Source organism: Macaca fascicularis, chromosome 1 (assembly GCF_037993035.2).
Source record: "Macaca fascicularis isolate 582-1 chromosome 1, T2T-MFA8v1.1".
Lineage (NCBI taxonomy): Eukaryota > Metazoa > Chordata > Mammalia > Primates > Cercopithecidae > Macaca > Macaca fascicularis.
Genome location: NC_088375.1, coordinates 215,411,114 through 215,426,275, shown reverse-complemented (window position 1 = coordinate 215,426,275; position 15,162 = coordinate 215,411,114). Strand labels below are relative to the sequence as shown.

The window sequence follows — 15,162 nt, the reverse complement described above, 5'->3', positions numbered from 1 at the left end:
CGCCCGCCCCCTCCAGGACTCTCTGCTCCCACCCCGGGGCGCCCATCCGACATCTGCTTGACTTCCCGCCGCTTCCTTTAGGGGCCTCGGCTCATCGGGTGCCCCTCCCCAAACTTCCAACCCGTTTGCTCCAGGTGTCCTTGCCCCGTTCCCGAGGGCGCCCAAATAGCCACTCTGCGTCCTCTTGTGGTCGCTGCCCCCTGACCTAGCGCGACCCAGTGCCCCCGCCCATGTCTCCCCACTCGCCTCCCCCGGGGGGCGTGGTGAGTCGCTGTCTGCTCTCGCCGACGGTGCCCGTCCAGCCTGCGCTTCGCCGGGGCCCTCACCTGCCTTCCCACCACCCTATCACGCCCTTACCCTCCACCCCCGGTCCCCATGGTCCCAGAGCCGGGCCCCACCGCCAATAGCACCCCGGCCTGGGGGGCGGGGCCGCCGTCGGCCCCGGGGGGCAGCGGCTGGGTGGCGGCCGCGCTGTGCGTGGTCATCGCGCTGACGGTGGCGGCCAACTCGCTGCTGATCGTGCTCATCTGCACTCAGCCCGCGCTGCGCAACACGTCCAACTTCTTCCTGGTGTCGCTCTTCACGTCCGACCTGATGGTGGGGCTGGTGGTGATGCCGCCGGCCATGCTGAACGCGCTATACGGGCGCTGGGTGCTGGCGCGCGGCCTCTGCCTGCTCTGGACCGCCTTCGACGTAATGTGCTGCAGCGCCTCCATCCTCAACCTCTGCCTCATCAGCCTGGACCGCTACCTGCTCATCCTCTCGCCGCTGCGCTACAAGCTGCGCATGACGCCCCCGCGTGCCTTGGCGCTAGTCCTGGGCGCCTGGAGCCTCGCCGCGCTCGCCTCCTTCCTGCCCCTGCTGCTGGGCTGGCACGAGCTGGGCCACGCACGGCCCCCAGTCCCGGGCCAGTGCCGCCTGCTGGCCAGCCTGCCCTTCGTCCTCGTGGCGTCGGGCCTCACCTTCTTCCTGCCCTCCGGTGCCATATGCTTCACCTACTGCAGGATCCTGCTGGCTGCCCGAAAGCAAGCCGTGCAGGTGGCCTCCCTCACCACCGGCATGGCCAGCCAGGCCTCGGAGACACTGCAGGTACCCGGGGTATGCAGGGAGACCTGGGCTGTGGGATGCAGAGGAATGAGCAGCCCCTGGGAACCCCCTGGGCATCCCCACTTAGCACACATTTGCTCATGGCCCTGCGTGGCAGTTGTGAGCACCCACCTTTCTTCTGAACTCCAGACCCAATGCCTGACCCACCCAGCACAGGATAGCTCCGTCAGGATAGGCGGCAGGCTTCTCCCAGGCACCATGTACAACAGGGAATTTATGGTGGCCCAACTCTCCCCATCTTTGCCTCCCTGGTCTTCCCCATCATGGCAAATGGCACCATTTCGGCATCACATGCCAGGAACTTAGAAATACTTTTCTCCTTCACTCTCATGCCATTCATTAGCGAGACCTATTGGTGCTGCCTCTAAACAGGTGCCATCTCCACTGCCACTTCTTACTGGGGAGGCTGCGTAGACTTCTACTGGCTCCACTGCTTCTGCTGCAGACCCACTACTCTCCATCTTCTGCCTAGAAGCTGGAGCAATTAAAAAAGAAGTGATCATGTCGCTCCCCTGCTTCAGACTTCAGGCTCCCCATTGTGCTCCAGATAAAGAAAACCTGTCTCAGGATCTGGCCTCAGGATCCGGCACTGCCAACCTCTCCAGTGTCACCTCCACTCTCCCTCTCTCTTACTCTACAACAGCCTTGTAGCCTTTCTCATGCTTCTAGAAGGCACTGGGCTTACTTCTGTGCCCAGGTCTTTGCACTTGCTGTTCCCTATGCCTGGAATGTTCTTCCCCCGGCTGCCCTCTTCCCAGGGGACATCTTTGACTACCCTATCTGCAGGCCCATCCACCCTCCCCTGTTATTCTCCATAAGAACAAGTCATAAGAATGACTTGTTCATTCTGCCTCCCTGACTTGAATATAAGCTCCAGGAGGGTCACACATATCAAGGTCAGTTTTTTTGTTTTGTTTTTCTGTTTGTTTTTTTTGAGACGGAGTTTCACTCTGTCGCCCAGGCTGGAGTGCAGTGGTGCGATCTTGGCTCACTGAAACCTCCACCTTGCGGGTTTAAGCTATTCTTCTGCCTCAGCCTCCTGAGTAGCTGGGATTACAGGCACCCACCACCACGCCAGGCTAACTTTTGTATTTTTAGTAGAGACGGGGTTTCACCATATTGGCCAGGCTGGTCTTGAACTCCTGATTCAGGTCAGTTTTGATCCCCACTGTGCATAGTAGGTCCTATCTAATTTCGGTGCCTCAGAATGGGTTAGGTGCTCTTAGCTCAAGGCCTTGCATTGTCTGTAAGTGAGTGCCAGCTCTTGCCATCCAGGCCGCAGTGTACCTGACTCCTATTGTCCACCCTCGGGGAGGGGGTGGGAGTGTAGACCGACCAGGCCTGAGACCCAGTGACTTAGGTCGCAGGTCTTGAGGAAAGTCCAAGCTGGGCTCTTTTGGTGTAGCCTTGGGTGGCGAAAGCTCTAGGAGGGTGAGGGTTGCCTTGGAGGTCACTGGGCACATGGGGACTTGGCAGAGGGGTGAAAGGCTAACACCCTCCTTGGCAGTCCCCCAGACAAGCTTGCCTGTCCCACCCCAGTGGTGAGGCCCAAAGCTACCCCTGCCCATCACCTGGTGGGGACAGGGCCCCACATGGACTGGGAGTCCTGGCTGCGGCCCTGCTCCTTCCCCCATCCATGCTCCCTGCAGAATATTCTTGAGTCTTGGCAGGTGCCTGGGACTCTGATTTGCTTCTTCAGGGATGGGATGGCTGCCCTGGGCCATATACCCTGGGTTCTTGTTTTTTTGTTGTTGTTATTGTTGTTTTTTAAGAGACAGGGTCTTGCTCTATCACCCAGGCTGGAGGGCTGGAATGCAGTGGCGTGATTATAGCTCACTGCAGCCTAGAATTTATCCTGGCTCATTCTAGCCTGGAGAGCTGGAATGCACTGGCACGCTCAAAACTCACTGAACTCTTGGGCTCAAGCGATCCTCCTGTCTCGGCCTCCCAAAGTGCTAGGGTTACAGGAGTCCCTGGGTTCTTGTAAAGGAGCATTTCACAAGCTTCAGGCATTCAAGAACTGCCTGAGGATATCTTCCTTAATGCCTCTTCCACCACCACCTCCACACCTCAAGCCACTTAATTCACATGCATTTAGCATTTTATTTATTTATTTATTAGACACAGGGTCTCACTGTGTTGCCCAGGCTGGCCTCGAGCTCCCGCTTCAGCCTCCTGAGTAGCTGGAATTGCAGGTGCGTGCCCCGGTGCCTGGCATTCTTAGCATTTTCTTTAAATCATCTCTTTTATCTTTTTGCTTCTATGAATTTGTTTAGAAAGAAAACTTCGTTATCTCCTCTAGAAATGGAAAATCTGTATCCCTCGCCATAAACAGAAGGCGATCACAAACACCACTTCAGTGAAGTTGAAGAAGCCCCAGCCCTATCACTAAAATGCAGCTTGGTGTGGTTGAGGTGATGAGCCTAGAGCCTGCTTTCTCTTTGTAGCGTGCTAGAAGCTATCACAAGCATGGTAGCATCAACCTGGGACTTTGTCTTGACGCACCTGGAAGAGCTGGGAGAGAGCTGTAACGGGCTGACGTGCTCACTCTGTGATTCACTCATTCTATGGGGTGTTCCTTTACCATCTAAAATCATCTCCATTCCCACAGTGCAGGAAGCTCTGCTCTTGTGACTAAGGATGTGAGAAGTTGGCTGGTCTGGGTGAGGTTGGGGCAGGAGAGATCAGGATTCCTAGTTTCAGTGGTGCCGGTACCACACAGATTTTCTTTCCATGAATCTTACTGGCTGGTACTAGGATCGAACCTGAGTCTGTGGTCTTGGAACCTGGGCAGGAGTCTCCCAGGTGCTAACAGCTGCAGCCCCACAATCTGTGGGCACTCACTGTGTACCAGGTACCGAGCTAAGCTTATTAATCACCCAAACATGCAATGAGTCAAGTACTACCTGCACCCCTGTTAGACAGGTGGGGAAACTGAGGCTCAGAGAGAGAGGTGACTTGCCCAAGATTGCACAGTTGGTAAGTGGGGTTTAAGCTCAGATCTGGTTGGTACCATCACACTGTGCTGGTGTGCTGCCTGTGGGCAGTGATGCTCTTGAAATGCTTTGCTCGGGGACCCCACACCTTGCCCCTTTTCTTCTCTGTGCCTTCTGGTCTCCTCTGTTGGGTCCTCCTGATCCGCCCCAGCCATGGCATCCCTGGGCCTCAGTCCTCAGAGCATCTCGTCCTTTTTCCACATTTCCTCCATGAGTGACCTCATCTTGTCTCGTAACTGAAAATGCCACCCACAGGCTGTATGACTTCCTACCTAGGCTGCTTACAAGCATGTGCCACTACGCCCAACTAATTTTTGTATTTTTAGTAGAGACAGGGTTTCACCATGTTGGCCAGGCTGGTCTCGAACTCCTGACCTCAAGTGATCTGCTAGCCTCGGCCTCCCAAAGTGCTGGGATTACAGGTGTGAGCCACTGAGCCTGGCCCTGACTTCCTGATTCCATTCTTGCTCTCTTTCAACCTTCCACAGTGGCTCCAATGATCCCTTTACAACGCAGTTCCTGCCGCGTCATTCCTCTACTCTGATGGCCTTGTGTCTCACATCACCTGGCCCTCTGACCCTGTCTGGCCTCCTCTCCTTCTGTAATCCCGTTTGTTTCTTCTCTTTCAGTCATACTGGCATCCTTGCTGTTCCTTGTTCAACACACCAAGCCCGTTCTGCCTCACTTGCGGTTCCTTCTGTTGGAGCGCCCTTTCTTCAGGTCTCCACCCTGTTCTCCCCCTAATTTCCATCACTTCCTTCCAGCCTCTGTTGAATTGCCTCCCCTAATCCCTCTCTCAAGAGTAGCACCTGCCACCCTCCCCAGGTCCTCTCCAGTCCTCATTTCCTTAGTTATTTCTCTCAGCAGCACCTCCTACCCCCTGACGTGTTCTATACCTACCCATTTTTGTTTATTTACTGTTTATTTCCTTCTTCTAGAATTTAAACTCTGTGAGGGTGGGGAACTTGTTTTTCTGTTTTCTTTTCTTTTGGAGATGGAGTCTCACTCTGTTGCCCAGGCTGGAGTGCAGTGACGTGATCTCGGCCCACTGCAACCTCCGCCCCCCAGGTTCAAGCAACTCTCCTGCCTCAGCCTCCCGAGTAGCGGGGACTACAGGTGCACACCGCCACACCAGGCTAATTTTTTGTATTTTAGTAGAGATGGGGTTTCATGGTGTTGCCCAGGCTGGTCTTGAACTCCTGAGCTCAGGCAATCCACCCACCTTGGCTTCCCAAAGTGCTAGGATTACAGGCGTGAGCCACCGTGCCTGGCCTGTTTTCCACCATGGTCCCAGGACTTAGGGCCACCTGGCACATTGTGGGTGCTCAGTATGTATTTGTGGGAGGAATGCAGTGAACACAGTGCTTCAGGGAGTCTGGGATTCCACCCCTGTTCCTGTGGTTGGCTGTTTTCTCATGCCTTTCAGAGTTACTTCTTGAGTGTCATGATCCTGAGCTTTTTATCGTGTGAATTCATTTGCTTGGTGACATGTATTGACGTCTGCTTTGCGCAGCAGATGTTCTGGGCTGTGGATATGGTGGTGAACGACACTGACAGTGCCTGCCCTCTTGAAATCTGTTCTAGTTAGGGATACAGACATTAATCATCAACCTGTATCACGATGAGGATTATGGAGCATATAGAAGGGGTGCCTCCCCCAGCAAACATTCAAAATCTATTATTCACTGTGTATGTTTGAAGATGAAAGCAAAGAACTCACACCAAGCCCCAAAGTGAAAGGCTGGAGGGGTCTTCATGGGTTGTTCAGGCCAGCGCCTTGCTTCTAAGGCAGAGTGACCCAGGGGCCGCTCAAGCCAGAAATGTTCTAATCCCCCTGCTTTCTGGAAAGCCCAAACTCTGCCTGTGTTCCTGCTTTCAAATCTACTCCGCTCCTAAGCAAGCCTCCTGCAGGTCATTTTCCCGATTGCCTGGTGAACAGCCGGCATTTTGGGAACTTGCATCCGGGATGCTGCCTCTGCTTGGCCCTCCTGGGTCACCACCCCTTTCTTCCCACCAGAGCTGGCCTGGAGGTGGAGGCCCCCTCAATGTTTGGACCTAAAGGAAGTGATGAGAATGAATCAGATGTGGGTGCCTTGGACCACTTCCCTTTTCCTATGCCCAGCCCCACTTAGCCTTAGCTTCCTGCCCCATTCCAGTCTCTAGCTTCCCTGCAGAGGGAAAGGAGCTGGGCATAGGTCTCAAGGCCCCAGTTCCTCTGGGATCAGAACATGGGAACTGGTCAGCCTTGAGCATTTCATCCCCTCTCCATATGTCTATTTATGGAAACGGGCTTTTAAAAGGCCACTGGTTGGCTTAGTCATTTCCACCAGGTCTTCCCACCACCTCAGGGCTGGGAGGAAGGGGTCCTGCTTAGCACTGGGGCTGGGAGTGTGGGCTGGGGATGGAGGAAGAGCCGTGGGGCAGAGTGAGATGCTGCCAAGGCAGGGGAGTGTGTGCGTTGGGAGCAGGGTGGAAGGTGGGAGCCTGGATGTGGGTGACACTGAGCCATCCTTGGGAGATCGTGGAGGGTCCAGGGTGTTAGGGACAGTTTCAGAGATGCAGCATGGGCCATCGGCTTGAGGGAGAGCCCAGTAGGAGAGGCCCAGCCTCTTCCTCTTCCTGGCAGGATTTCTGGGTCTCTGTGGCCCATAACCTCATCCCATCTCTACACCTCACCTTCCTCCCCACTCCCACCCACCCTTCTCTCCTTCAGTTCCCATGTCTTCCTTCTGTGTGCTCCTGTCTTCCCCTCCCCCTTCTCCTCTGCCATCAATTTCTCCTGCTTTTCCTCCTCCCCTTCCTTTTTTCACCCTTCCTCACCCAACTAAGCATCATTCTGTCTTAGTGATCCATCTTCCCTTCCATCTCTGTCTTTCCTCCTCAGAGGAGGAGGCTGTGATCACAGAAATATCTGTGAGGGGGAGGAGGGGGCGCAGCCAGGGACAGACTGGCAGAGTGACACTGCTGAGCATGGCAGGCTCGGCTGCTGCTCAGAGCCAGGCAGCCTGGTGCAGCCAGGGCTGGAGCAGGAGTCTGGGGGTATAGCTGGTCAGGGTTCAAGCCCTGCCTGTTTTCTCTCATAGCTGGATGACCTTGGGCAAGGCATTTTACCTCCTTATGCTCCAGGGGTCATGACATCTATCACACAAGGCTGTTTGAATATTCAATTAGATAATATACACAAACTACCAGGCACATAGTAAGTGCTCAACAAATTTCAGTTAAGCAGTGACTCACAACTGTAATCCCAACACTTTGGGAGGCCAAGGCAGGAGGCTCCTTTGAAGCCAGGAGTTCGAGACCAGCCTGGGCAATATAGCAAGCTCCTGTCTCTAAAAATATATGTAAAAAATTAACCAGGCCTGGTGGCCTGTAGTTACAGCTATTCGAGGAGGCTGAGGTGAGAGGATTGTTTGAGCCCAGGAGTTTGAGGCTGAAGTGAGGTATGATCATGCCACTGCATTTCAGCCCAGGCAATAGAGCAAGACCCCATCGTTGTTTTTTTTTTTTTGAGACAGAGTCTGGCTCTGTCCCCCAGGCTGGAGTGCAGTGGCCAGATCTCAGCTCACTGCAAGCTCCGCCTCCCGGGTTTATGCCATTCTCCTGCCTCAGCCTCCCGAGTAGCTGGGACTACAGGTGCCCGCCACCTCGCCCAGCTAGTTTTTTGTATTTTTTTAGTAGAGACGGGGTTTCACCGTGTTAGCCAGGATGGTCTCGATCTCCTGACCTTGTGATCCGCCCATCTCGGCCTCCCAAAGTGCTGGGATTACAGGCTTGAGCCACCGCGCCCGGCCAAGACCCCATCTTTAAAACAACAACAGTTGTTTGTGCCTCTCTTTTCCTGTTGTTGGTAAAATATATGTTTCTGGGGAGCTCACCACTCAGCTGTTTGATAATGGTGGTGATGGGAAAAACATCACTGTTGTCACCAGCACCATCACCACCATTATCAAACAGCTGAGCCAGAGACCAATAATAACGACAATAGCTAACACTTCTATGGGGCTTCCCATGTGCCGGCACTGTTCTAACTTTCTGTGTATTATTTTATTTTATCCTTATTATAATCCTATGAGGCAGATGCTGTTATAATGCCATTTTACAGAACAGAAAGTGGAAGCATAGCTTGCTTAAGGTCACTCTGCTAGGTTGTAACAGAGCCAGAATTTGAAACCAGGCAGTCTGGCTCCAGAGTCTGTCTTACAACTCTCACAGTATGATCAGACGATGGTAAAAAAATTTAATTGTGGGCTGGGCGTGGTGGCTCACGCCTGTAATCCCAGCACTTTGGGAGGCCGAGGTGGGCGGATCACCTGAGGTCGGGAGTTTGAGACTAACATGGAGAAACCCCACCTCTACTAAGGTACAAAATTAGCCGGGCGTGGTGGTGCACACCTGTAGTCCCAGCTTCTCAGGAGGCTGAGGCAGAAGAATCACTTGAACCCAGGAGGCAGAGGTTGTGGTGAGCTGAGATCACGCCATTGCACTCCAGCCTGGGCAACAAGAGTGAGACTCTGTCTCAAAATAAATAATAAATAAATAAATAAAGTTAATTGCATAAAGGAATACATAAACACACTTTAAAAATTCAACAATAGGGATGAAGGAAAAGACCCCCAAATTCCAGCTAATCACCTTTTACTCCCAAGGACATGCATCAATTTACGATATGTCCTTCTAGGTCTTGCAGGCTGGTCTTGAACTACTGATCTCAAGTGATCTGCCCACCTTGGCCTCCCAAAGTGCTGGGATTATAGGCATGAGCCACCGTGCCCAGTCTAAACCACTGTTCTTTTGATGGATATTAAGGCTGTTTCCAATTTTTTTCCTATCACGAGTAGTGCTGTGAGACACATTCTTGGATATGTCAAGCGTGCAGACATGAATGTAGGTGTTGGCTGGAAGCCGTACGTGGGATTGCTGGCTGGAAGGGCCCTGGATTGTCCTTCAGGCAGCTGCCCTCTGACACTGATACAGAAGGGAGATGCAAACGACAGGACATGGCCCTGAGGGGCTGTGGGGTGGTTACAGGGGAGAGAGAATCCGGAAGAGTGATGCCGGCATCAGTCAGATGCCTTGGTGTGGACTGGTGACTGCCATTGACTTCTGCTCCATGAGGACCTCTTGGTGACAGTGGTGGGGTTTCTGTAACCCCACCCTGACTGGGCCCATGGATGCCATCTCCAAAGGTGGAAGCAGCTTGGTGAAGTGGGCAGAGTGGAGTTCCTGGGGCCAGAAATGACGGATTCCCCAACTCAAGTCTTACCTGCTGTGTGACTTCTGGCAAGTCATTTTGCCTCTCCGAGCCTCAGTGGTCTTATCTGCAAAATGGGGATGACAATGCTTATCTCTCATAAAGACTGAACAACCTAATGACTATCAAATGCCTATGTGTAGTAAGTGCTCGAGAAATGGAGATCCTAATGCTGATTTGGGGCCATTCAGGTTTTGTTAGGAGGCCTTGTGCTGGCATAGTGTGACCTTGGGAAGGGCAGAGGACACTCTACCCTTTCTGAGTCTCAGTTTCCTTCTCTCTTTCCTCTTGCCTGTGTTCTTGAGTCAACTCTCCGGAAAGCAGAGGAGAAAGAAAAATCTGGATTTGTTCCCAGGGAGACTAAAAAGGGAATCTCAGTTCATCTTCACCCCATTCTCTGGAGCTCCTTCTCACAGTGATTGACCTGAGATAGTCCCCCTAGTGCCTCAGTTTCCCCCATGCCCTAGAGCTCTGATAAGATCAAGGCTGCCTCCTGTCCCCTGTCCTCCCCAGGTCACTAAGGGTCGGAGTGATGCCTGGATGAGACAGTGTCTCCTCCCTCTCCATGCTGTCTATTCCCATTGATGGCAGCAATTTGAAGGTGTGGCAGGTCTTAGGAGATTCTTTTGGGGAAGCAGGAGCCTCTTCCTCCAGGCTGACCATGGTGTGGTCACAAAAGCCATATAGAGTCCACTCTGGAGGAGAGAAAACTAGAAGAGGAGGGAGGAGAGTAAAACCCTCTTTTGCTCCCTCGCTAACTTGGAATGACTTTGGAGCAGACTTGTGTATGATGGGGTGGGGGCGGAGGAGAGCATCCTCTCACCATAGCATCTGAGCTGCAGCATGGTGAGTCAGAGCATTTGTCTTGGCGTCTGTGCTGCTTTGGGGAGGCCAGAGCTGCTGGCAGAAGGACAGGGTCCCCAACAGTGCTCAAAATCACCCCAATCTCGCAGCACTGAAACAGCAACATGGCTACCAGGTATTTAGCACCTACTCAACGTCAGACACTGTGCATGCATTTATTATCCATAGCTTCACAGTGACGTCGTAAGCTGAGTATCATTTCTCCCATTTTACAGATGTGGAAACAGAGGCTCTCTCAAGATCACAGAGCGAGTAAGTGGTAGAGGCATGATTTGAAGCCAGATCACCTGTCTTAAAAGCCCAGCTTTTGCCTCTGTACAAGACCAAGACAGAAGGGAGAAACCAAGGCCTCTGTTGTGAATTTGTATAACCTTGATATTTGTACAACCAGTTTTCACGTGAAGAAACATGTTGAGGGATGGGGATTACCATGTGCTTCGTCTCCCTGCCCCAGCGACCTCCTTGCCATTTCAGAATTAGAATTCCAGCTCCTATGAAAAGACCGCATGTAGTTGGGGTTTCAGCACCATGGACAAGACACCAACTCTGGAGGCCTAGAAAGAGCAGGGGCTGGAGGAGAGGGCATGCGCAGCAGAATGGGGTGGGGTGTTGACTTTGGTGCTCCCTGGAGTTGACACATCTTGGCTTTGCCTCCTCCACCTTTCCATCTGTGGAAGGCTGCCTGGGAATCTAGCTCCGCTCCTGCCTCCTTCTGACCTCATCTCCCCACATCCGACCCACCTCTGGCCTCAAGAACTAAGCAGGGCTCTCGTGCAATTGAGGAACTGGGCAAATCCCAGTGCCAGGAAAACCCCCGGCTGTCAAAGCCCAGATGTGTTCCCAGACAGCACGCACACCCTTTGCGTAGCTCATGATGAATTGTGCACACCACTGCCCACGGGCGTTAAATAGTAAATAGAGGTGGGCCTCATTTTGTGTAAATCTAATATATGAAAATCCACATTGATTACAAAAACACATGTTTTAGAGGAGGGTTTCACATCCCAGCTTTCACGGACTCCTTGGGGTTTCTGGTGGAAACCTAGAGACTTCAAGGTCATCTCTGAACCTTCTGAAAGTGTGGAATGTTGTTTTCTTGTCTGTGTGTGTGTATAAAAATTTATAAGTCTTTTATTTTCTGGGGAGAGGTGTTTTGTGTGTGTGTGTGTGTGTGTGTGTAGATTTTGTTAGCTTTTCAAAGGGCACATGAAGTTTAACAAGTGAAGAGCACTGCTGAGCTGAAGAATCATCCAGCTCAGAGAGCCCATTGGGACTGTGGCGGCCAGTTTGCAAAGTCAAATTCTAACCTCCTCGGGCCTATGCCTTCCTTTCAGTAGCTGCTGGGAAGTAGCTTATTTCTCCTCCTTCTTCCTACCCCCTCATCCTCTTCCTGTCCACTTTTGAGAATGGAGATGCCTGCCAGTTCGCAGTATAATTGAGTTGTAAAATGCCAAGGTCACCAGCATCCTTAGGAACCTAACAAGAGATTTAGCTGCAAACTTATTGGCTTTGTGCACACATTCTCAAAAAAGCCTTTCTATTTTGTGGGGCTCAAGAGTAATTGCCCAGGCAAGACTATTGCTCCCAAATATGAAGAGAATCCACATACAAAGCAATTGCCAAGCTCTGGACAGTAATAGGTCCTCTTTTTCAAGTACTGTTCAACTGCAATTGATATGTGTGTATGTGTGTGTGTGTGTGTGTGTGTGTGTGTGTGTGATGGAGTCTCGCTCTGTCACCCAGGCTTGGAGTGCAGTGATACGACCTTGGTTCATTGCAACCTCTGCCTCCCGAGTTCAAGCAATTCTCCTGCCTCAGCCTCCTGAGTAGCTGGGATTACAGGTGCCTGCCACCATGCCTGGCTAATTTTTGTATTTTTAGTAGAGGCAAGGTTTCACCCAGTTGGCCAGGCTGGTCTCAAACTCCTGACCTCAAGTGATCTGCCTGCCTCGGTCTCCCAAAGTGCTGGGATTATAGGCATGAGCCACTGCGCCCGGTCAATTGCAATTGATTTCTGTAGCACTAAAGGCTTTGGAAGGTGCTGGGCACATTGTAATGTGTGTGTTGGCCTGTGTCACATATTGTCTTTGCAGGGATGGTTGTTCTGAACCATCTGATTTGTGTTTCAGGTATTCTTCTGTCTCACTGCACTTCCTAGAGCTCCTTATGAAATTCTGGGTCAGGGTCAGGGCTCAGTGTGGGATCAGGATCAGGGCTCAGTCTAGGTCCACGGTTGAGGCTTGGTTTGAGACCTTGGTTATGTAGGGCTTTATGGTAGGTGTCAGGCTTCAGCTGGGGACCAAGGTCAGGGCTTAGTTTATTGCTGATGTCAGGGCTTGGCCCGGAGTCAGGGTCAGGGCTCGGTCTAGGACTCTAGCTGGGACTCTGTCAAGGAACAGGGCTCAATTTAATCCTGGCACTAGGGCTCAGTCTAGAATCGGGATTGAAGCTCAGTCTGTGGCTAGGATCAGGGTCAGATGGGGGCCCTTTCTCAACTGACTCGTGTGGCCTTCCTTTCCGCAGGTGCCCAGGACCCCACGCCCAGGGGTGGAGTCTGCTGACAGCAGGCGTCTAGCTACGAAGCATAGCAGGAAGGCCCTGAAGGCCAGCCTGACGCTGGGCATCCTGCTGGGCATGTTCTTTGTGACCTGGTTGCCCTTCTTTGTGGCCAATATAGTTCAGGTAATGCCACAGCAGGGGGCAGGTGAGTCCGGCCCTTGCATGAGAGGTCCTGGATCCCAGTCCAGGCATGGGGACAGGGGAGGGCAGGCTGCCTCTCGTGGTGCGTGTGTGTGTCTGCTCCATCCATGCTGGGAAGGGTGGCCTGGGTCCCTGCCCTGGGACCAGGCATGACGCATCCCCTCCCCTCAGGCCGTGTGCGACTGCATCTCCCCAGGCCTCTTCGATGCCCTCACGTGGCTGGGTTACTGTAACAGCACCATGAACCCCATCATCTACCCACTCTTCATGCGGGACTTCAAGCGGGCGCTGGGCAGGTTCCTGCCATGTCCACGCTGTCCCTGGGAGCGCCAGGCCAGCCTGGCTTCACCATCACTGCGCACCTCTCACAGCGGCCCCCGGCCCGGCCTTAGTCTACAGCAGGTACTGCCGCTGCCCCTGCCGCCGGACTCAGACTCGGACTCAGACGCAGGCTCGGGCGGCTCCTCAGGCCTGCAGCTCACGGCCCAGCTGCTGCTTCCTGGCGAGGCCACCCGGGACCCCCCGCTGCCCACCAGGGCCGCTGCCGCTGTCGACTTCTTCAACATCGACCCCGCAGAGCCCAAGTTGCGGCTGCATCCACTTGGCACCCCCACGAACTGACCCGGGCTTGGGGCTGGCCAGTGGGGAGCTGGACTGAGCAGAACCCAGACCCTGAGGCCTTGGGCCAGCTCTTGGCTAAGACCAGGAGGCTGCAAGTCTCCTGGGAGCCCTCTGAGCTCCAGGAGGGTGAGCAGAGCCGGCCCCTGCTGCCATCTCCAGGCCTCTTACCTGCAGGGATCATAGCTGACTCAGATACCGTGTTCTGAAGGATGCTCCACCGTCGAGTGTAACTTGTGTGTGCAGAGGATGGGCTGGAGGACTCCGGATGTTGGGGAGAAGGACCTCTTGGTCCAGGTTAGGGTGTAAACAATCATGGCTTTTGCCCATTCTGTCAGGCTGGACAGCAGGGAATGCCCCCACCCGCAGGCATGGATTAATGCTGGGCTGAACCCCTCGCTACTCACAGTGTAGTCCATGGACAATCAGCATTGCCATCACCTTTGGGCGTTTGTGCAAAATGCACATTTCTGCCCCTGCCCAGACCTGCTGAGTCAGAACTGCATGTTACCAAGATCCCAGGTGAATCACGTGCCTGTTACAGTCTGAGATGTGCTGCCTTAGATGATCTTTAACCCTGAGAATGATTTGCTGGAGGGTTTTTGGACCTGCCAATCCCCCCACCCTGGTATATATGTGGCAGCAGCTGCACCTGGGAGGCAGGCAGGCACACATGTGGGCCTCTGCCCTACCACCTATGAGCTCTGGGGCCAGACACGAGTTAACCTCTCCGAGTCTCGGTTATCCCATCTGTAAGATAGAGAAATGATCTTGCAGGGTTGTCTTGAGAATTAAGATAATGTGGGCCCAGCACCCAGTACCTGGTCAGTTAAGTGATACGTTCTGTTGCTACGACCCCCCGCTATCCCGCCCCCTGGCCTCTCTGGCTGTGTGTCAGGAAGGGCTCTTTCTTTCCATTGTTCTCTTTCCATTTGCCTCCCCCTCTTCAGCCCCGGCCTGGCCTCCCACAGCCTGACTCTGGTTCCCCAACTCCCTGTTCTGGCTCCTGGGTGGGGACCCCATCTCTCAGGGACCCTCCCAGCTCCCAAGCTGCTGCACTGCCTCTCCTGGAGCCAAAAGGGGCAGGTGGCAGTTTCTTTTTCAGCCTCAGGACTGGTTTACCTTGATCCTGGGGGGTCCTTGGACCTAGAAGAGAACAACTGATGGGGATAAACCCAGCCCTTTGCCCACCTCCCTCTGGCCTTCCCTGGGGTCAGTGAGAGAAACGGGAATGGTAGCTACTTGGGTCAACAGAGCAGAGTCGAAGAAGAGCTGTCCCTGGTGTGGGTGGGGCCCACGAGGCAGGCAGGTGGACTCTGGCACAGGGGCCTTGGTTTCTGGGGGCAGGGGGCTGGGGAACTCTTGGTCGCCACGGTTTACCTGCCATAGGTCCTTTTTCAGCCCTGCCTCCCCCAAGTTCCATCAACACAAACTCCCAGGGAGTCCTCCATACCTGGCCTGGCGCTCTCCTTGGTGCTGATGAGACACAACTCTGGCTCCGGCCACGGGCCATTGAGGGGCCATGGTGCTTGTGGGGCTTCCTCTATCCCCCAGGCCTGCCCAAGGGGACTCTCAATAAACTCTAGCTGAAGGCAGTGGCTGTCGTGTGGACTGGATTCAACT

The 15,162-nt window shown here is 53.6% G+C and overlaps 1 protein-coding gene across 3 annotated transcripts; it reads left to right on the top strand.

Annotated features, from left to right (window-relative positions):
• The first annotated feature begins 265 nt into the window (after nt 1-265).
• HTR6 (5-hydroxytryptamine receptor 6) lies at nt 266-15,134 on the top strand. 3 transcript variants are annotated; one of them, XR_012425110.1, is made up of 4 exons: nt 266-1,089; nt 10,437-10,473; nt 12,745-12,903; nt 13,093-15,134. XR_012425110.1 is itself a non-coding variant. In XM_005544575.5 (3 exons), exons 1-3 carry the CDS (start codon nt 376-378, stop codon nt 13,540-13,542), a joined length of 1,323 nt encoding a protein of 440 aa, XP_005544632.3. In that variant the 5' UTR covers nt 266-375; the 3' UTR covers nt 13,543-15,134. The 3 variants fall into 3 exon arrangements, 2 of the variants coding, with proteins under 2 accessions (XP_005544632.3, XP_065384872.1); XM_005544575.5 differs by lacking the exon at nt 10,437-10,473; XM_065528800.2 differs by lacking the exon at nt 10,437-10,473 and having other exon boundaries at nt 266-1,098.
• Nucleotides 15,135-15,162: the final 28 nt, after the last annotated feature.